This window comes from Theropithecus gelada, chromosome 7a (assembly GCF_003255815.1).
Source record: "Theropithecus gelada isolate Dixy chromosome 7a, Tgel_1.0, whole genome shotgun sequence".
Lineage (NCBI taxonomy): Eukaryota > Metazoa > Chordata > Mammalia > Primates > Cercopithecidae > Theropithecus > Theropithecus gelada.
Window position 1 is genome coordinate 25,899,503 of NC_037674.1, and position 22,717 is coordinate 25,922,219.

Genomic DNA, 22,717 nt, shown 5'->3' on the forward strand with positions numbered 1-22,717 from the left:
TTAAATATTCAATATCAAAAATGAAGGTCAAAAGGGACTGCTATCCATATAATAAAAGATCCCAGAAAAAAAATTAAAGATTTACCTTGGAGAATATGGTATGGATTTGGGTTTCATTTGATTAAAGGCAAATGTAAGCTTTTGTGCTGCTCTCTGTTGTTGAATTTCCTGTAAAAGTGGGGTGGGGAGAACCCTTGTTTAATATTTAAACTAAGATTATATTTGGCTTATTGATATTTCAGAAGTTAAAATATAAAGCTTAAATTATGTTCCACTATTAAACATTCACTGACACTTACTCTCAGACAGAGATGCAGAACTGTATCTTCTTTATAAATACTTGACCATGTATTAACCACCTCTGGAAGAAAAGATTTGATAATATAAAGATGCCCTGATTTGAGGATATCATGTTCTGACCAGGTACACTGTACTTTGACAGCTCTTCGTAAACCTCCTCCCATCTCCTCTTTGCTTAAAAACTCTATTTTGGCACAGAGGCCTAGTTGTGACCAAGAAGACATGCTGTTATTTAATATGTTGGGTGAACTCTCTTCCAAACGATACACTGTGACAGGCTCCCCTGCAACATGAATGGAAACAGTTTAAGATTAAATTGTGACTTTTTAAAAACGACAAAGTAAAATAAAAATTAGCAGGCATTTTTGATTAAATAAGGAACAGAAGATAAAATGGACCAAGATGTAGTTTTATGAAAAGAAATTTAATAGCAATAGGTAAGAAATCAAGGATATTTTCATAATATCTTTGAATTCATGTGTAATGTAAGCACTTTTGAAATTCTGAGCATTTTAAAGAAAACCTTTAAAAAAGCAACTGAAATTCTACACACTTCTGAATTAAACTTAGAAGTTAGAGCTATCTGTTTCATGGACACTGTGATGTCAATTTATATACATTACTAGATACTGGATCAAGAACTTTTTAGAATTAGAATATATTGTTGCTTCTGAATATGCCAGTAATGGAGAAATTCAACACTTCTGATGCTTCCCTTCTTCTATTCAAACATACCTCACCCTTGTAGTAGTCAGATTAAGATTTTATTTGAAATTGATACTTATTAATGTAATCCCACCCACAGTCTATATTATAGCTAAAAACCATTAAAGGGTTAATTTTCACTTTTATTTATTTCTTTAATTTTTGGATTTACCTCTTGGAGGCACAGGTGTAAATGGAATGCTCTGTGATAACCTCATCAAGTTATTTCTTTCCACAGCTGCATAAAAATGAGAGAGAAATGATGAAATCTGTAAAGGTTCAAAATACTATTAAATTTTGTTTTTAATATTACTGACCTGAATAATAGTAATTTGTATCCATAGCCGGCTTAAATGGAGAAGTGAGACCTAGAATGGCAAAAACAAATGAGACCATTTAAAAAGTACTAGTGCAGCAAAAATTTTAACCTGGATATTCTCATAAAATAATTTTCAATTTCCATCGTGTAACTGTTCCTCACAAAAACAGAAAAAATTAGGGATAAAATATGTCCCCTGTGCTATATTACCCTGTTTCGTTATGCCAGATTAGTGAGAGCTGTGCATTTAGACACCCACAAGTGAAGACCACATTATGCTGCACACTATCCTAACTCCTGCCATAAACTTACTCTTCCCATACCTCCCACTCAAAAAGAAAAATCTCTCTTTGATTCTGATGTTTGGGGATTGAGGACTGTAGCCATGTAACTATTTTAGCAGGTCTACCATGAGAAGATGAATTTCTGGAATGTGAAACATACCCATCAAAAGCCCTTTCCCCATCTTTTTTTTTGTGTGTGTGGAATTGACCTTTAAATGTAGCAAGAAGACAAAGACAAGTCAAATCTGCTTTGTGCTAAGTTTCTAGAACACAAATAAAAAGAAACCTACTGTCTTGCAGGAAAAGGAAGTTAGCCAACAGTTTTAATACTGTATAATAAACATAAAAATATACTGTAAAATGTGCATATACACATACATGTGTACACATATTGTAAGACTATATAGAAGGAGTACCTAATGCCTTTTGGTTGAGAAGACGTCAAAGGCTATCTCAGAGTAAGAGAAGGGGGAAAATAGAGTATTTTGCAAGGTACTGGTGTGTAGAGGGCTTCATTTACAAAGGCATGGAAGTGTTAAAGTACATGCTACACTTGGGAAACTACACACAGTTTTGTATGAATAGGGCTAATTATATACACATCAGAATGACCTATAGAGCTTTTTGGATATACACTCACCCAGATGTCACTCCAAAATATTCTAATTCTGTAGGTATGTGTCATCACATAAATGATTCTCTACAAATGATCTGAATATGCAGCTAAGACTACAAATTAATGGGCAAGAATATAGGGGTAACTGCAGGAGGTGAAGCTACAGAAGCAAGGAATGTCAAATTGTTAAGAGGAGGCCAGGCACAGAGGCTCACAGCTGTAATCATCAACACTTTGGGAGGCTGAGATGAAAAGATTGCTCTGGGGCCAGGAGTTCAAGACCAGCCTGGATAACATGGCGAGGCCCCATATCAACAAAAAAAATTTTTTAAATTAGCCGGGCGAGGTGGCGCCCACCTGTGGTCCTAGCTACTCAGGAGGCAGAGGTGGGAGGATTGCTTGAGCCTAGGAGGTTGAGGCTGCAGTGAGCAAAGACCGTGCCACTGCACTCCAACCTGGTGACAGAGAGATCCTGCCTTGGCGGGGCGGGGACGGGCGTGGAATTAAGAGCCTAATATTGGGCAGGTGGCGGGGTGGGGGGGAATTAAGAGCCTAATAGGTTAGGGAAGAACAATGGATTTTATTAAACAACAATGGGGAAAAATGTAAAGTGGAGGAGTGACCAGATCAGATCTTTTAGAAAAATCAGGCCAGCTGCAGTGGCTCTCGCCTGTAATCTCAGCACTTTGGGAGGCCGAGGTGGGCAGATTACGAGGTCAGGAGTTAAGAGACCAGCCTGGCCAACATGGTGAAATCCCCTCTCTACAAAAAAACAACGCCAGGCGTTGTGGTGCACGCCTGTAATCCCAGCTACTCGGGAGGCTGAGGCAGGAGAATTGCCTGAACCTGGGAGGCGGAGATTGCAGTGAGCCAAGATCACACCACTGTACTCTCTACTCCAGCCTGGGCAACAGAGCAAGACTTCATCTCAGCCGGGGGTGGGGAAGAAAAATCATTTTGGTGGCAGAATAGAACATAGACAAGAAGTAAAACTACAGGCAGGGACCCCAAACTGGTATAATCACTTTGAAAACCTATTTGGTAGTAATTATCAAATGTGAACACATGCTAACTCTGACTCAGCAATTCCACTCGTAGGCATATGCCAATAATAAATATATATATGTTTATCAAACAACAAGAACAAGAATGCTTATAGCAGCAAATCATAATAACCATACAGTGGAAGCTACTGAAATGACCACCAAATAGCAGAATGGATAAGTAAATTCAATATATTCACATAAGGAAATTTTATATAGGAGTGAGAATGCACAAATTACCACTATCCACAACAATATTGATGAATTTTATAACAATATGTTAACAGGAAGAAGCAAGACACAAAACAGTATATACTGTATAATTTCATTTATATAGCCAATATGCACAAACATGCAAACACACACACACACACCCCCCCAAAAATAGGTGAAACTATTGCTTTAGGGGGAGGGACTGTAAGAAGTAGAAACAAAGGAATAGGGATATAGGCAAAATTGTTTTTAGGTGCTGATTACATGGCTATACTTACTTTGTAAGAATTTACTGAATTCTGTACTATTCTGTATGAACTATACACTTCGATAAAAGGTTGAAAAAGTAGTGGTCTAAGCTGAAAGGAGCAGTGGGATGTATAGTGGAGGATGGATTTTAGAGACACGTAGGAAGTAAATGCAATAGGACTTTGCGAGTACAAAGTCAAGGTGGTCAAGAATAACTCAGCTGACTAAAAGTTTCATTTGTTACAACAGATGGAATATTAGAAAAGGAGCAGGCTGTATAGCAGAGACCAAGTGGCGGGAGGAAGTGTGACAGTAAACAGATATCACTCACAGGGTGGTTCATGTGTTTGTGAAACATCTACAGTAAGGAAAAACTATATGAGGGAAGAACTCTTCACTACCTTGGCTTTTTCTAACTTGAAGTCTAAAATGTATTACCTAGAATAATGTGGTGTTTGCTATAACGGATCATGTAAGATTGTCATTTTTTTCACATTAAATCTACCACACAGACTCACCATTTAATGTTCCTTCTTCAGATGGCCTAAAGAAACACCAAAAAATATAGTATAAGCTGTGCTATGATATAAATTTTGGCTATCATTTAATTTTTTGATTTTATACAATTATTGTATAAAAATATTAAAGAAATTCTGATAATGATTCCCTCCGAATATCTGCCATTTCCCTTAAGCCAATCCCAATCCATAGATATATATCCATATATATACATATTTATCTCCTTATTAGTAACTTGTATCTCCAATTTATGCCTAAATATTATTAGTAGTTTGGTGCCAAATTGAAGGCTCTATACTAATAAACTATTTCATAACTTCTGTATTTGTGGAGATTCATTCCAGTACTTTAACAATACATTGAGATGACTTTGCAGGATGCTAGAAATATTTCAATAGAACTGATGAACAAAGAACTGACAGAAAAGTAAGTAGATGTCATTTTGCCTCTTAGTTTCTAATGTTGCAAAATATTTCTCCCAATGTTCACTGTATTTATTTATAACAACATATACTGGCACCAAATGGAGGTTCTTTTACTTCCAAGGATTCCAGTGTCAATTAGACACACAGGTATAGCAGAAAAGAGAATAGAATGAGAATAAAGGAAAACGGGTTAGAGAGTTAGCACTTTCATTATACAGCTATGTATCCTTGCTCAGGAATGAAAGGACCAGATCCAGAAAGGACCTTCGGAGTAAATAACCTTGTCACTTTCCAGCTCCTACATTCTATGTGACCCTGTTGTTTCCTGTTGATTTTCACCTTAATAGAAACATTTTCTTACAAAAAGTATTTTGAACCTAACATCATTCCTTTGCCTGCTGCTAATCAATCACTCTTTTCTCAGCACTCAAAGGGTTGCCAATCAACTCCACCTTTATGGGTAATTATCAGGGTCAGCATTCTGCAAGACAATGTTCTGCTGTTAGAAACCAGAATTAACACCAACTTGAAGTACCTATTCTGTACTTACATCCTATGGCTTTGGTTATAAAAGAAAATATTCCTTGAAGAGGTCTGACTATAGGTGGGTCTTCCAAATGCCATTTCAGGGTCAGGAAACTCAATTTGAGCAGCTGCTTATCTGTGGCCCAGGTTTTTCTTCTCTATAGATTCAGATTTCTTTTCTTTTTTAAGACTAGGTCTCACTGTTGCCCAGGCTGGAGTGAAGTGGTACAATCATGGCTCACTACTCCTGCGCTCAAACAATCCTTCTGTCTCAAGCCTCCTCAGTAGCTGGGACCACAAGTGCACACCATTATGCCCACCTAATTTAGAGACGGGGTCTCACTATGTTTCTCAGGCTGGTCCCCAACACCTGAACTCAAGCGATCCACCCACCTTGGCCTCCCAAAGTGCTAGGATCACAGGTGTGAAGCACCATGCCTGACCCAGATTTATTTCTGATTCACAGAAGGGGGAAAAACACTGCAGAATAAAAATTTCCCCCAAATTAGCCTCTCTGCTCAAGTAATCCATATGAGAGAATAACTCTACCATGCTTCCAGTATCAGGTGCGTGTCAAAACAAGACTTGTTTTTTTTTCCCCCATATCCTTTGGAATTCTACAATACTAATTCCTAGGATGGAAACACAGAGATTATCTTAGATTCGTCTTTACCCTTATGTCTAATCTGTACCAAAAAGTTTTACCTTCTGGGGACAATAACCTGTCAGATTGCCTATAGTTTCCACTTTCGGTTTTGGATTACCACATCAGCTTTCTAGTGGATCTTCCTGTATGCAGGCTTTCTAATATATACTGTGTATTACTGCTCTAATCATCAAAGTGCTTTCCAAAAGCAGATGCAAAGTTTGATTAGAATGATGGATAGAGAAATCAAGCAAGTACAAAACTGAAGTCTCAAACTAGGTCTCTCAACAAATTTATTCAGGAATAAGTTAGAAACAGGACTAAATAATAAAATCAGAATTGCATCACTATGAGGAAGACCTTAGTAGAGTTGTAATTATAGTACAACTATACGAAAATAAATTTTAACTTATGTGTTAACCCATAATAAACTTGTTCCCCTAACCTCATCTATGTGAAGAGAGGAGATGCTAGAATAAATCATCAACACTCATAAAGAAATGTTAAAGAGATGATGCAAAGAGCAGGAAAAAAGACAACATTCAATAACTATGATACTTTTCAAGCTAATGGTGAGAAAAAGCTTACTTACATTTCTCTGTTTGATGGTCTATCTTGTAACCAATCCTTAGGTTAAAAAAAAAAACACACACACACACACAAAAACTTTAAAGACCAAAATCTCTAGATGAAGCACAACTGTTTAACTTTTTTCTTATATTTTAAGAATGAAAGGCTAAAAAATTAACATAAAGTTCTTGTTTCATAAAACAATAAATGTATTTATTATAACTGTAACTACCATAAGGCTATTCAACAAAGTGGAATAAAAAATTTTGTTATTTCCCACAACATAGTCTTTCTATTCTTTATGAATTTTTATATTGTTTGAAGACAATTCTATTCTCTTAAAATATACATTTGTGGCCAGGCGTGGTGGCTCACACCTATAATCCCAGCTCTTTGGGAGGCCAAGGTGGGTGGATCACCTGAGGTCAGGAGTTCAAGACCAGCCTGGCCAACCTGGTGAAACCCCGCTTCTACTAAAAATACAAAAATCAGCTGGGCGTGGTGGCGGGTTCCTATAATCCCAGCTACTTGGGAGGCTGAGGCAGGAGAATCACTTGAACATAGGAGGCAGAGGTTGCAGTGAGCCAAGATCGTGCCACTGCACTCCAGCCTGGGTGACAGAGTGAGACTCCATCTCCAAAAAAAAAAAAAAATATATATATATATATATATATATATACACACACACACACACACATTTGTTTCTGTGATTCTAAAAATAATATGTGACCCTTGCCAAATAAACATCAAAATATAAACAGAAACATTAAAAGCATGTAAGCTATGAATGCTCATGACATTTAGGTGTGTTTCACTGCTGCCTTTGTTGTGTGTATGTGCATATGGTTTTTATTCTGCAGTTTTATAATGTTCCTAGGTGTGGGTTTATTTTTACTTACCCACTTTGAGACTCATTCTGCCTGAATTTGAATCTTCACATATTTCATCATTTTGTAAAATTCTAAACCATTTCTAATCTCTTCATATTTTGTCTACTCTCTCAAGGCCAGTTAGATATGTCTTCCATATCTCTTTACCTTGAACATATTTTCCACCTTATTATGTAGTTTATCTTTTTTTTTACTTTAATCATCTTGTGGACAATTTATTATTATTACTTTAATCCATTTAATTACAGTTCTGTGTTGCATTCTGATCCAGTTTAGTAATTGCCCCTTCAGATGTGCCTAATCTGTTAATTATAACTCCCACTGAGTGGGGGCTTTTTTTTTTTTTTTTGAGATGGAGTTTCACTCTGAAGCCCAGGCTGGAGTGCAGTGGTGCAATCTTGCTCACTGCAACCTCCACCTCCCTGGTTCAGGAGATTCTCCTGCCTCAGCCTCCCAAGTAGCAGGATTACAGGCATGTGCCACCACACCCAGATAATTTTTGATTTTTAGTAGAGACAGTATTTTGTCATGTTGGCCAGGCTGGTCTTGAACTCCTGATCTCAAGTGATCCACCCACTTCAGCCTCCCAAAGTGCTGGGATTACTGAGCCACCACACTCAGCCCCCACTGAGTTTTTTTTTTAATTTCTAGTTTTTTCAAATTTGCCAGTCTTTTTTAATAGTATCTCCTCCTTTTCTCATGTTTTATATTTAAAACTTTTTTATGTCTATAATCACTTTAAACATACTTATTTTGTCATCTGTAACCAATAATTCCACTATCTTATCAGAAATCAAATACCGTTTATGTAAGTTGACTCCCACGAGTTCTAAATTGCCATTGTGAGGTCATCTTTGGCAAAGCTTTAATTTGTTGCAACGTTGTGCAGCTCAGGGTCAGGAAGAGTCCCTCCAGAAAGGAGGATTTGTTACTGTGAATCTCTTTAACTAACCTCTTTCCCCACTGAAATAACTTTTTTCAATAACATGATTTTAACAACATAATCTCTCTATGCCAGAACAGATATATTTTGAATGTAAGTCAATATTTTCTTGAGCAAAATTATGAGCACTGACTTATATATACTTGATTTTAAAGGAGTAATTTTTGTCTTTTCCTGAGCTTTTTGTCTTGTCAGTGTATGCTTTTAAAGGGAATTTGCAAAATCAATTATTATCGCAATTAGCTGGAAATGAGTTCATATAATTAGCTTAATTCAAACAAAGAGATTTCTGCCTTTATTCTGCATACATTTTTCTTTAAAATTCCTGATTATTCACTGTAAGAAGAAACTTTTCTGTAACTGCTACTTTGCTAAAGTCAGTTTTCTAAGAAAAATTTTTTTGAATTTTTGGTATAGTCCCAAATATCACCACTTTGTAGATCTTACCTAAAAAAGTTTAAGTTATTTAATAATATGTATCTGTTTAGTTGAAATCTACAAACCGGTATTAAAGCTGCTTTGGAATCTACTTCATGAGTGTCTTCGGCAGATGGTCTTCTACTGATTTTTTCTGCTGAAAGAAAATTTAAAAACATAAAAAAGCTATACAACTGAAGTTTTATGAATACCAACTAACCAAACACAAAGTATTCCAGGCAGAGTATAACCTTCATAAGATAACTCAAACTTTCCTCAACATGCTGAACACAACAGGTACATGAGGCCCATAAATTACTCAATTTATTTTGAGTAAACTATTGTGAAAAGGCAACAATAAATGAGAGTATGAAGTAAAAACATATTTACCTCCCTTCTGTTCCCAAGTAACCCTGACTGGGGGCAGTAAAGATAATTCATTTCTTGTATATTCTTCCTAGGATATTTGTATGTGTGTACACATACCCCTGCCAATATTTAACATAAATGGCAGGGAAATATATATGTCTTGAGGTTTTTGTTTTTTTTGAACTTTAAGCTTAGAGATTTTTTTTTTTTTTTTTTTTTTTGGAGACAGTTTCATTCTTGTTGTCCAGGCTGGAGAGCAGTGGCGCAACCTCTGCCTCCCGGGTTCAAGCAATTCTCCTGCCTCAGCCTCCAGAATAGCTGGGATTACAGGCACGTGCCACTATGCCCAGCTAATTTTGTTTTCAGTAGAGACTGGGTTTCTCCATGTTGGTCAGGCTGGTCTCAAACTCCTGACCTCAGGTGATCCACCCACCTCAGCCTCCCAAAGTGCTGGGATTACAGGAGTGAGCCACTGCGCCTAGCCAGCTTAGAGATTTTCTACAGAAGAACAGAGATTTCCAATTATCTTTTGATGCTCTCTTTATTTCATACTGGATATACAGTAATGTATTCAAACAAACTCCTACTGATGGACATTTGATCTGTTTCCAATCTCTTCCTGTGATAAACAATGCTGCAATGAATAATCCTTTTCCCCAATTTATGATAATACCTTTGTTGTCATATCTTGTTTATCTGAAATGAACTTTAGAATTAAGCCTACTTCCAAAAAAAGTCAGGACATTAAGTTACAAATCAACTTAAAGAAAGCTTACAATTTTACAGTACAATAAAGGAAAACCTCAGAATGAAGAAAGGAAAATCTCAGAACAAAATGTGTATTACAGGTGCAGAGGACAAAAAGACCAGACTGAGATATATTAGAAGACTCTGGGCAAAATGTTTTCAATATGATGAAACTGACAGAATACATTATATTCTGAATATCATGAAGAAATTTGGTTAAATATCAGAGAACCTAGAGTGTTGACCTAACCAAAACTGTAGCTATACTTGGTGGAAAAAGGTGAACAAGTGTGCGTGTGTGTGTGTTCGTTTGTTCATTCGTTCTGGGAATACAGAGTAAGAAAAGAGTTCAATTCTTCTCTTCTTTAGTGGAAGGTCAACAGACATGGCCTAAAACTGAAATATGAGGATGCTGCAATACAGGTAGGTTGAGTATCACTTACCAGAAATGCTTGGGATCAGAAGTGTTTCAGATTTCTGTTTTTCTTAAAAAAAATTTTGGAAGATTTGCACTATACTCACCCAGGAAAGCATCTGAAAATCTGAAATCTGAAATGCTCCAATGACCACTTCCTTTCAGTCAGTACTCAAAAATTTCGGATTTTGGGGCATTTCAGATTTTGGGATGCTCAACCCATATAAGCATACGAGCTCAAAAATAACATTTATGTTATCTTAAATACTGAGAATTCTTTTTCTTCCCTCCTAATCCTTCCACCATTTCTTTTTCTTTACTTTTTTTTTTTTTTTTTTTTTTTTGAGATGGAGTCTCGCTCCCATTGCACAGGCTGGAGTGCGGTGGTGCGACCTTGGCTCACTGCAACCTCCATCTTCTGGGTTCAAGCTATTCTCCTTCCTCAGCCTTCCGAGTAGCTGGGATTACAGGTGTGCAACACCACACCTGGCTAATTTTTGTATCTTTAGCAGAGATGGAGTTTCGCCATGTTAACCAAGCTGGCCTTGAACTCCTGACCTCAGGTAATCCACCCGCATCGGCCTCCCAAAGTGCTAGGATTACAGGCGTGAGCCAACCGGCCCCCTTTACTTGCTTTATTGCTCTGGCATCAGAAACAGTAACAGTCAGAATCCTTGTCTTGCTCCCCATCTTGGGCTTTCAATAGTTCACTATGAAATTTGATGCTTCGTGATAACTTTTTGTTGATATCCTTTTTGAGATTACGAATGAATACTGAATGTTAATCAGATACCTTCTCTGCAGCTGTTAAGATGATCTCATGATTTTTCTCCTTTAATCTGCTATTATCATGCATCACCATAATTATATTTTTGAATGTAAAGACAACTTTCATTCCTGGAATAAACCCAATTTGGTCATAATATGCGTTGCTGAATTCAGTATGCCAAAGAAAAATGAAAGAAGTGATGGTGAGCTGGACAATGTAGTACTATTTTTCTTAAGGAACCTTTATAATTATTCAACTTTTCAAGGATGTGCATATATAACTTTGACTTATAAAAAAATTATGATATGGAAACATCACCACAATATAGTAAATGAAAAATTAATGGTACAAGGCAACATGTATTGTCTGTGACCTTTTGTGTAAAAAATGAGAGGTATAAGATTGTACTGTCATACATGATTGTATAAGCAAGAAACTCTAAAGGGTAGACAAATAGTGGTTACATGGGGGAACAGAGTGAGAGGGAAAATTTTCAGAGTGTTTGTATTTTAATTTTGAACCAAAAATGTATTATTTTTAAAAGTTAAACTAGAAAAATATGTTGAATAAATGATGATACAGATTAAAACAGATGATACAGATGAACAGATACATCTGTAAAAGCTAAAAGTAGATTTATAAAAAGTTTTTCTATTCCATCTTTACAGAATAAACAATTTTTAAAAAAATATTCTAATAACATTCTAATGAATGCTAGGATTACGACTTATTCAAGGTTACAGTAACTATGGAAGACCAGAATTTTCATCTTCTGACTCCTGTACCATTCACTGCTCACGTGTTTGACAAACATAAAATACATTTATAAAGTGTAAATGAGTATGTTTTCTAACACTATTCACGTAGTCAAAATACTCACCTTGTTTTGAATGAAGAGGAATGGAAGTTCTGTGACAGTCAGTAAATCCAGCAAGAGAACTCACTCGTTTCAAAGTCTTTTCAGAAGTATTGTTATTCTGCAAATATTGTACATATATACAATTTGAAAACAACTGAACTAAATTTCAACACATTATTCTAAGTAGTATAAGAGTCCCTTGATCTATTTAGCTCAATATGCTTTATTCTACCTGGACACTGATGGGTATATTATAGATTATGGTTATTTTCTTCAATGCCAATTTCAAAAACTGCACCAAAACACCTTATTTGCCTACTGTTCATAAATCCATCCAAATGAATTTTTTATAATAATAAAAACTCAGGTTGAGTGTGGTAGCTCACACCTGTAATTCCAGCACTTTGGGAGGTTGAGGCGGGAGGATCATGAGGTCAAAAGATCGAGACCATCTTGGACAATATGGTGAAACCCCATCTCTACTAAAAATACAAAAATCAGCTGGGTGTGGTGGCACACGCCTGTAGTCCCAGCTACTTGGGAGGCTGAGGAAGGAGAATCGCTCGAACCCAGGAGGCAAAGGTTGCAGTGAGCCAAGATTAAGCCACTGCACTCCAGCCTGGTGGCAGAATGAGACTCAGTCTCAAGAAAAAAACAAAAAACAAAACAAAACAAAAAGCCTCATTAAAAAGTTGGAAAAATATACAAAACTGTGGAGAAAAAATGAAACCATTATGAATTCAAAGAAGCTATTATCTTACATGTATCTTGACACACTGATAACATTAATGGTGGGGGAACTATTTCCTTTTGGGGATCATGGTAACTTTCTTATTGATTTGTATGAGCTATTTATACAACAAGGTTATCTATATGCTTACTATCTGTCAAATTTCAATTTGTTTTTCAAATTTCTTTTGACTATGTTTTTTAGGTACTTAAATCTCTACATTTTCCCTTAATATTTTTCCATTATTTATGTGTTTGGAAAGCCCTGACGGCTTTACTGGCTCAATAAATACTGTTTTTTTTGTTTTTTTTTTTTGAGATGGAGTCTTGCTCTGTCTCAAAAGAAAAAAGTTGTTTAAATCAAAACACAGCTACTGCTTTTCTGCTAACTCACAGAAACTTGCAATGTCTTGCTTTATTAAGGAGTACCTACCACTAAAACATTTCCAGCACATTCCTCTTTAAGTTCATTATTAAAAAGGTGAAATCTGTGGGAAAGCTCTGATGCTTTACCTTTTCCCATTAAGAAATGTCCATTTATCCTAAGTTTTATGTCTTATCTATACCAAGTGCTTCACAATAGCAAAACAATACCACTAGAGGTGTGGCAATAATTTGTGTAAAGAAAATGTGATGAACTTAGGTTTAAATAGTTCTACATTGTAAACAGCTTTACTAAAACTTACGAAAGTCCATAAAACATTTCATTTACCTATAAAATCTACTTCAATCCTATATGGATTACAGATATTCCATAAGTCATATTGCAATAATTATAAAACCAATTTGGTAGACAGCAGTCTGTTCTTCCTACTTCCTAGTCTCATTCCTGTTTTTCTTCTTTCTCTTCTTATCATGTGTCAGCTAAGGCTACCTAAGAGAACTTGATCCATTTATTTAGCTCTCTCAGTCTAAATATGCCATAATTAAAATGGCTAGAAAACACTACGAATTACAGTCTTATGAGAGGTCCACTGAACCTACACCTATTTTCTCCATCTTGCTGACTTTCTGACTTCTGCATATACTAAAGAGAGTTTACCTCATATTTAGGCATCTCTGTATACTCCATAATCACATTTCTTACATCATTCTGCTGTTTCTATTTGAGGTAAGAAAACTGTGCAACTATTCTCAAACTTAAAGGCAAATACAGAAAGGAAAAAACCTAGGTAATCATTACACCTCAATTTGCTTATAATAACGAATTAAATTCCAAGTTATCAATATCTAGTTGATATTAATTGATTTAGTACAATACTTTAATCAAAATATATGATAATAAAAATACAAAATGTTACAATACAAAAATGCATTTGAGTCTACTTTTTATATGTAGGGGAGTAAGTAATATGGCCTGATAGCAATTACATAATTAACTTGGATCACATAAAAAGTAAATCATTCATAGAAACTCCTATGTCATTATCATTGACTTGGTTCTAGCTTTAGGAAAGGTCCTGTTTTCACTGTGTATGTCACTTAACATTTCCATAGTGTAAGTTCTTTAAGGGCTAGAGAAGCTTAACACCTTTCTAGGTGTTTTTAATTATCTTGGTGTAGCCACGTTACTACTCTTAAGGCTTTAAATAGCCACAATATATGATAGCAACATTTAAGAAATAAGACTAACTTGCAGGCAAGAAATACACCGTTTTTGCCAGCTGTCCTATATATTTTGAAACTTATTTAACAAACATTTATTGAATTATCTTGCATTTGTACATAATATACAGCTTCTTCCTGCTAGACAATAGGTTTCTAAGAGTCAGGGTCATGTTCTAATAAAACTTTTGGATCTGGGAAGAGTGAGCTCATTAAGTATTTAATCAGTGGAAAACATATGGGGAGAAGAAACTTTAGAAAACGAAATGTAGGCCGGGCACAGTGGCTCACACTTGTAATCCCAGCACTTTGGGAGGCCAAGGTGGATGGATCGCTTGAGGTCAGGAATTTGAGACTAGCCTGGACAACATGGTAAATCCTCATCTCTACTAAAAATACAGAAATTAGCCAGGCATGGTGGTGTGCACCTGTAATCCCAGCTACTCAAGAGGCTGAGGCAGGAGAATCACTTGAACCCGGGAGGTAGAGGTTGCAGTGAGCTGAGATCGTGCCACTGCACTCCAGCCTGGGTGACAGCAAGACTCCATCTCAAAAAAAAAAAAAAGAGCCGGGCGCGGTGGCTCACACCTGTAATCCCAGCACTTTGGGAGGCCGAGGCGGGCGGATCACAGCGGGCGGATCACAAGGTCAGGAGATCGAGACCACGGTGAAACCTCGTCTCTACTAAAAATACAAAAAATTAGCCGGGCCCGGTTGTGGGCGCCTGTAGTCCCAGCTACTTGGGAGGCTGAGCCAGGAGAATGGCGGGAACCCGGGAGGAGGAGCTTGCAGTGAGCCGAGATCGCGCCACTGCATTCCAGCCTGGGCCACAGAGCGAGACTCCGTCTCAAAAAAAGAAAAAAAAAAAAAAAAGAAAAGAAAAAAAAAAAAAAGAGAGAGAGAGAAATGTTAAATAGGTGATGTTTGCTATTTAATTACTATAATTATGCAAGCTATTTGTACCTTTTCATGTTCCTCAATTGTTCGTTTTTTCAAATTGAGGACAGCTTCAAATATTTGGTATCAGCATGTTAATGATGATATCTGCTACAACTGTATTTTTACTGAAAAAACGTTTAATTAAATTTTGAACTAAACATCAAGATAGTAAAATAAAAAGAACTGTGGATGTTTTAATAAGGATTTACTTACGAATAGTATTTCTTTTATCTTGTTTGATGTTTCTTTAAACCTCTGTAAATCCATGCTATCTCTGTGTCCTTTAATAGAAAAAAAGAGATTGCAATGAGAAATTTTTATTTTTCTTCACCAAAATAATGGCATTGCTTAAAGTTTATAAAAACAATAGATTTATGCTGCTTTTCAAGTACATTTGATGGCTTTGCAGTCTCCTTTAGCTCTTTTGATAAATAAAATTGAAAATTGCCAAGAAGCTGGTGAAGGTTATAGTTCTTTGTTTTTTGTTTTAATTTGAGAACAAGTCTCACTCTGTTGCCCAGGCTGGAGTGCAGTGTCATGATCTTGGCTCACTGCAACCTCTGCCTCCCGGGTTCAAGCAATTCTCCTGCCTCAGCCTCCTGAGTAGCTGCAACTACAGGTACGCGCCACCAAGCCCAGCTAATTTTTATATTTTTAGTAGAGATGGGGTTTCACCATGTTAGCCAGGCTGGTCTTGAACTCCTGACCTCGTGATCTGCCTGCCTTGGCCTCCCAAACTGCTGGGATTATAGGCCTGAGCCACTGCACCTGGCCAAGATTATAGTTAAGTTTACACTAACGTTAAAAGCCAAAGTCCTTATAAAAGAAACCAACATGTGATATGAATAAATAGCTCGAAATTTAAAAGAAACAAGGGGACCAAGCATTTTTACTATTAATAAAAAATATATAAAAGTATTACATATATACGGATAATCAACCAAAAAGGAATGATTTATTCTTATGCCTATAACTTAAACAAGAACAGAAAAAAAATATTTTGGCAATAACACTTTAATTACCTTAATGAAAACTGTTTCACACACAGAGATTGTTCAGACAACATGTTAATAAGCCCATGAATAATCTCCACATTAAGGCCAGCCAGCAAGTTATTTAGGCACTGAACATGCTGATATTTACTGCTAGGCTATATGGAATTCACTCTAGATATATAGATACATAAATTTTCCTATATGATATACATGTCGAGAAAATATATATGATATAAACATATACCCCACTGGTAATACATTAAAAAACAGGCTAAAATGCATTTTTAAAAATAAACTGGAAATTAGCTGGGTGTGGTGGCGCGTGCCTGTAATCTCAGCTACTCAGGAGGCTGAGGCAGGGGAATCGCTCGAACCCAGGAGGCAGAGGCTGCAGTGAGCCGAGATTGTGCCACTGCACTCCAGCCTGGGCGACAGAGGGAGACTCTGTCTTAAATTTTTAAAAAAGGAATACATTTAATGTAGGAAAAGTTGTATATCTATGTATCTAGAGTGAATCCCATATAGCCTAGAAGTAAATATCAACACGTTTAGTGCCTAGATAACTTCCTAGGCTGGCCTTAAAGTGGCAATTTTCCATGGGTTTATTAACATACTGTCTGAACAATCTCTATGCATGAAAGTTTTCACTAAGGTCTTTAATGTGTTACTGCCAAAATAAATACTGTCTTATTTAAGCTATCACAGGTATAAGAATAAGTCATTCCTTTTTAAAATGTTCTCCTCTGTGAATACATAAATAGGTAGACCATAAATACTAATTTTCCCAGTAGATTCCTAGATTTCCGTTGTTGTTCTGATAATAATTATTAATAGTGCACTCTTTCACTTTTAAAGTGTCTTGGTTTGGGTAAAAAAATTATATGGTTATCTATTTACAGGGCACTGTTCTTTTCCAGTTGATTCTAACCTCCCCTAGGAGGTTCTCCAACTACTTAACACTTAAGAATCACTTAAGTTTTCAACAGGAGTTGATGAAACCCAACTGAAGATATTCAAACTCAAAAGACAGAACCTAAAATTCCATCAAAGAGGTTATATGCCAAAATAACTCTTATAGCCTAAGTCAGTCTATTTCCCATACTTCTGATTTTTTTTTTTTTTTTTTCCCATTTCATTTCTAGAGACAGGGTCTCATTATATCACACACACTATAGCGCAGTTGTGTGATCATAGCCCACTGCAGCCTTGAGCTTCTGGGTGCAAGTGGTTCGCCTGCCTAAGCCTCCTGAGTAGCTGGTACTTCAGGCACATGCCACTGCGCTTGACTACTTTTAAAAATTTTTTGTAGAGACGGCGTCTTGCTATGTTGCTTAGGCTGGTCCTCAACTCCTGGGCTGAAGCAATCCTGCCTGCTCAGCCTCCCAAAGTACCAGAATCACAGGTGTCTGATTCTTTTAAAAATTTTTATAATTATACTCTATGAAAAGATACTGACTTGTAACACAGTATGTTTTTATTATTTCTAAGGTGATAATTTTTATTTCTAAGGTGAAAAGTAATATTGATATACAAATATGAATTTGCCAAACTTACCTACAAATGCTCCAAATTCTATATTATCTCCTTCTGCAGCTTTAGAGCAAACAGTTTCTTGATCTTTGGTTCCTGTTTCCAAGTGGCTTTTGCAACTTGGTTGAGATGGTGTACTAACAAAAAATTTGGTTGGTGGGGATGACAGATGTGGTATGCTATTAGATGAACTGCCTAATTTTTGATTTTTATTAAATATTTTTAAGAGTTCTACCCCATGCAGTCTCTGTCGCAGTTCTGGAGGGGAACCAGCACTTGGGAATAAGGCACCAGAAGAGGAACCAGCCTCTGGAAAATTAAATTCTTTTCTCTGGGGTATTGCAGGTAAGTCTTGACCAAATATATTACACTGGGGATCTTTGTCATCTTTCATTAAAATATTACAAAGAAAAGGATTATTACTTTCAAGATCACCTTGAGGAACAGAGGAGCTAAGCGTATTTACAACACTATGCTTTTTCCATACAGAAGGTCTTACGGGACCATCATCAATAAGGTTTTGAGCCAAGTGTTTGGAAATGCTCAGTTCTCGGGTGATTTCATTATGAACTTTGCTAGCTTCCGACGCTTTCTGGGCAGTGAGTGTTTTTAATGTATCTACCGTCAGGGCTGAAAGATCTTGCAAATGGCCAATTTGAGAATCTAATGATTGTAATGATCTTTTTATGTAGTTGACACGATCTCCAACTTCTTTAATCTGAATGCACATCTGTTCCACTCTGTAGGAGAGAAATAAGCCTTTTTTACAAATGTGAAAAAAAAATGTAGAATTTTATTTTGTAGCCTCAAATAATAATGATAAAGAGAAAAATTGTACATGCATTTAAGCAAGATATAAAATAAGGTACAGTTATTTTTTTTTTTTTGAGACGGAGTCTCGCTCTGTTGCCCAGGCTGGAGTGCAGTGGCCGGATCTCAGCTCACTGCAAGCTCCGCCTCCCGGGTTTGCGCCATTCTCCTACCTCAGTAGGACTACAGACGCCCGCCACCTCGCTCGGCTAGTTTATTGTAAATTTTTTTTTTTTTTTTTTTTTTTTTTTGAGACGGAGTCTTGCTCTGTTGCTCAGGCTGGAGTGCAGTGGTGCTATCTTGGTTCACTGCAAGCTCCGTCTCCCGGGTTCACGCCATTCTCCTGCCTCAGCCTCCCGAGTAGCTGGGACTACAGGCGCCCGCCACCTCGCCTGGCTAGTTTTTTGTATTTTTTTAGTAGAGACGGGGTTTCACCATGTTAGCCAGGATGGTCTCGATCTTCTGACCTCGTGATCCACCCACCTCGGCCTCCCAAAGTGCTGGGATTACAGGCTTGAGCCACCGCGCCCGGCCTTTTTTATATTTTTTAGTAGAGAGGGGGTTTCACCATGTTAGCCAGGATGGTCTCGATCTCCTGACCTCGTGATCCGCCCGTCTCGGCCTCCCAAAGTGCTGGGATTACAGGCTTGAGCCACTGCGCCTGGCCAAGGTACAGTTATTTAATTATACAAGGCCTACCTTATGTTTAAGAAGGATCCAGTGCTAATCTTACACTAAAATGCAAGATTTCAAAAAATATTTTTGTTCCACAGGCTACTTACTCCAATTACCCCACATCAAAGTAACACAAAATAATGTATATACAGCTACATATACACAGAACTACCATTACTGTTACTGTAACTATACCAAACACCATATGCTTCCAGAATGTAGCAAAGTCAACAGAAAAAAAGAAATGCTGGCCAGGCGCAGTGGCTTGCGTCTGTAATCCCAGCACTTTGGGAGGCTGAGGCGGTCAGATCACAAGGTCAGGAGTTCGAGACCAGCATGGCCAACATGGTGAAACCCTGTCTCTACCAAAAATATAAAAATTCGCCAGGTGTTGTAGTGCACGCCGGTAATCCTAGCTACTCAGGAAGCTGAGGCAGGAGAATCACTTGAACCCGGGAGGCGGAAGTTGCAGTGAGCCGAGATTATGTCACTGCATTCCAGCCGGGGCAAAAGAGCGAGACGCTGTCTCAAAAAAATAATAATAATAATAATAATAACAACAGTAAAAGAAATCCTGTAAAATACTGAGGATAGTTTTACTTTTCTCCCTCTAAACAGTAAAGAACAGTAACTCTTCTATCTTCTGTAACTAGGGTAAAAAAATAAGAGACTGACCAACTGACTTATATGAAGTATTAACAGAACTGAACTATCTTTCCAATATATAATGTAAAACTATAACTAAACTTATTGTTTGACAAAATAAATTTAACAATGACCATTTAAAAGAGATATAACTAATAGATCCCATTTTGACATATAATTGATTTTAACTAAAGGGCTTCTGAACCTTTCGAAAGTGACACGAATTCTCTCTTCACTCCCAGAATGAAATTTGTCATCTTTTTCATTGAAATACATCTCAACACATTGCTCTTCAAAATCATGAAGTTTCTTTTGATCTTCTTCTGTTAAAAAAAGTTCTATGGGAGGAAAAGAAGAAAATCAATGAAGAGCTGTCAAGGTATCAACTTTAGCTCATAATTCTTATGAATTATTCAGGGTTTCTAAGACTACATCCATCATCTGCACTTTTTAAACTTTTACTTCTATGCTTCTAAAGCACTAGACAAGTATCTTTCTTTTTTGCTTCACCAGTGTGATGTCAACAGAATACGATCAGGTACTTCCTCCTCCTCTTCTGATTTCCTTTTCCTATACAACATCCTTCCCCTGTCTCTCTCATACCTCTCCCTCAAGTATCTACTCAGAGAAATTTAAGAACCAATTTGAAAGTCCCTATACCATTTTAAGCATAATTTGACACAGTACGATTAGTCTCACACACACAGAATATACTAAAATTGTTACTGTTTACAGAGCTGTAAAAATGGTTTGTAGAACAGCAAAGAAGTTAGGTTTACACTACCATTTTAACAGAAACAGAGATGCCATTCTCATAACGAAGTTTAATGTTAAATCCATTTCTATAGATATCATATTGCACTTAAAAATTCCTTTATGTTCAGGCAAATTTAACAAAAGCCTTTACCATAACATTAACCCACTAAGTCATTTTTAAATAAAATCAATATATAGCCTTCAGTGTAAAACTAAGAAGTAATAAAATGAAAATGTTTGCCTTAATACAGTTTACTTACTTGGTCCATCGGAAGTCTTATCTTTCTTTCTTCTCTTACATATGCAGCAAAACAGAGAAACTATATGGCTAAGAATGATAAGTGGGGGAGGCAGAACTGGTTTCTCATGATAAGCCATAATAAAATGATAACGCTGGTACTTCCATACAATATTGGAAATTGCCTTCACTTGTAAATACACATTGCTAGAGAAATAATGAAAAAAAAAAAAAAAAAACTTTGCTAATCATCTCTTAAAGTTTTAAATACTGATGATTTCATTGTAATTCTGTACTAAATAAGAATTCAAAAAAATATACTTCTAACAAAACTAATAGCAAACGAGAAACTGGAAAAGATTAACACTCAGCAGAAAAAAATAATTTAAAAAATTTAAAATATTTCATGTAAATGGGTAAGACATAAGAAAATACTCAATCTTATTAGTAATCAAATAAGTGCAAATTTTAAAAAACAAAATCCTGGCTGGACATGGTGGTTCACGTCTATAATCCTAGCACTTTGGAAGGCCGAGAGGCAGGAGGAGTGCTTGAGGCCTGGAGTTGAAGACGAGCCTGGACACCACAGTGAGACTCTGTCTATTTAAAAACAAAAAAGTCAGCCAGGCGTGATGGTGTATGCCGGTAGTCCCAGCTACTGTGGAGGCTGAGACAGGAGGGACTGCTTGAGCCCAGATGGAACAGCCTACAGTGAGCTGTGATAGTGCCGCTGCACTCCAGCCTGGGCAACAGGTTGTCTCAAAAAATAAAATAAAATAAATTTTTTTATTTACTATCAAATTGGCAACCATTAAAAAAACTAGTATGGGTAGAGAGTTGAGGAAACAGGCCTATTTAGACTTAAATGCAAAAAGCCCTAAAAGTACATATACTGAACAGCCCTGCTTTTAGAAAAACATTCTAAACAAGCAAGTTTTGCTCACAGATTTAACTACAATGTGATGTTTAGGAGAAGAATTACAAACAATCTAATTGACCAATATAACATACTGGATTGAAAAACTATGGTCTATATCATGGAGTATCAGGTAGCCATTAAAAACAGACTGGAGAAGAACATTTGTTTATCTGAAATAACGTTCATGATGCTTTGCTTAGTTATAAAACAGTACATAAAACATAAAAATAGGCTAGGCACTGAGGCTTACGCCTGTAATCCCAGCACTTGGGGAGGCTGAAGTGGATGGATCACATGAGGCCAGGAGTTCAAGTCCAGCCTGGCCAACATGGTGAAATCTCATCTCTACTAAAAATACAGAAAAAATCAGCCAGGCGTGGTGGTGCACACCTGTAATCCCAGCTTCTCGAGAGGCTGAGGTGCGAGAATCGCTTGAACCCGGAAAACGAAGGTTGCAGTGAGTCAAGATTGTGCCACTCCAACCTGGGTGACAGAGGGAGACTCTGTCTCAAAACTAAATAAATTAAATAAAAATATTATTTTTGAAAAGAAAAATGGCTTATATATATTTGCAAAAAAAAAGATAGAAAGGTGTACACCCAGATATTAACAGTGGAATTATGGATGAATTTTCTATATTGAATGCATATTTGTTGGCAACCGAGGAAAAATCCCAGATGACGACTAAATTTATAAAGAAAACTGCATGTTGAAAGATAATCAAACTTAAAATTTAGAACTCATTTGATTAGGAAAAGCATCTCCTATTTGTAATTTTTCAAATATAATTTTAGTAGTTTAAGCCAATATAATTTTTAGATTTTAAGTTCTATAAATTTCCTTCAAAACATATAGAATTGCACATTAAATCATCTTATTATAATAAGCAATTGAACAAAATTCTTACTTGAAAAATGCAATAAGAAGATTAACCATAATGATATACTGTACAAAGAGGTAGACTGCTTGAAGAAATGGAGTCAACCACGTCCCAGGACCACAGATTTGAGGGATAACAGAATCATTTGCACACACTTTAAAAAGAAAGAAAGA

At 36.6% G+C, this 22,717-nt stretch overlaps 1 protein-coding gene across 2 annotated transcripts in view; it reads right to left on the reverse strand.

The window, feature by feature from the left end:
• TRPM7 (transient receptor potential cation channel subfamily M member 7) overlaps window positions 1–22,717 on the reverse strand; it is a 120,822-nt gene that overhangs the window by 10,978 nt on the left and 87,127 nt on the right. The window contains exons 23-35 of one of the 2 annotated variants that reach the window (XM_025390406.1): window positions 22,572–22,698; window positions 20,768–20,952; window positions 19,957–20,089; window positions 17,646–18,361; window positions 15,310–15,377; window positions 11,845–11,941; window positions 8,751–8,821; window positions 6,437–6,471; window positions 4,248–4,273; window positions 1,323–1,373; window positions 1,178–1,243; window positions 300–583; window positions 86–168 (exon numbers count right to left, since the gene is read on the reverse strand). In XM_025390406.1, the coding sequence (XP_025246191.1) occupies window positions 86–168; window positions 300–583; window positions 1,178–1,243; window positions 1,323–1,373; window positions 4,248–4,273; window positions 6,437–6,471; window positions 8,751–8,821; window positions 11,845–11,941; window positions 15,310–15,377; window positions 17,646–18,361; window positions 19,957–20,089; window positions 20,768–20,952; window positions 22,572–22,698 (1,942 nt within the window). The remainder of the gene's footprint in view (window positions 1–85; window positions 169–299; window positions 584–1,177; window positions 1,244–1,322; window positions 1,374–4,247; window positions 4,274–6,436; window positions 6,472–8,750; window positions 8,822–11,844; window positions 11,942–15,309; window positions 15,378–17,645; window positions 18,362–19,956; window positions 20,090–20,767; window positions 20,953–22,571; window positions 22,699–22,717) is intronic. The other variant, XM_025390407.1, reaches the window with a different exon arrangement.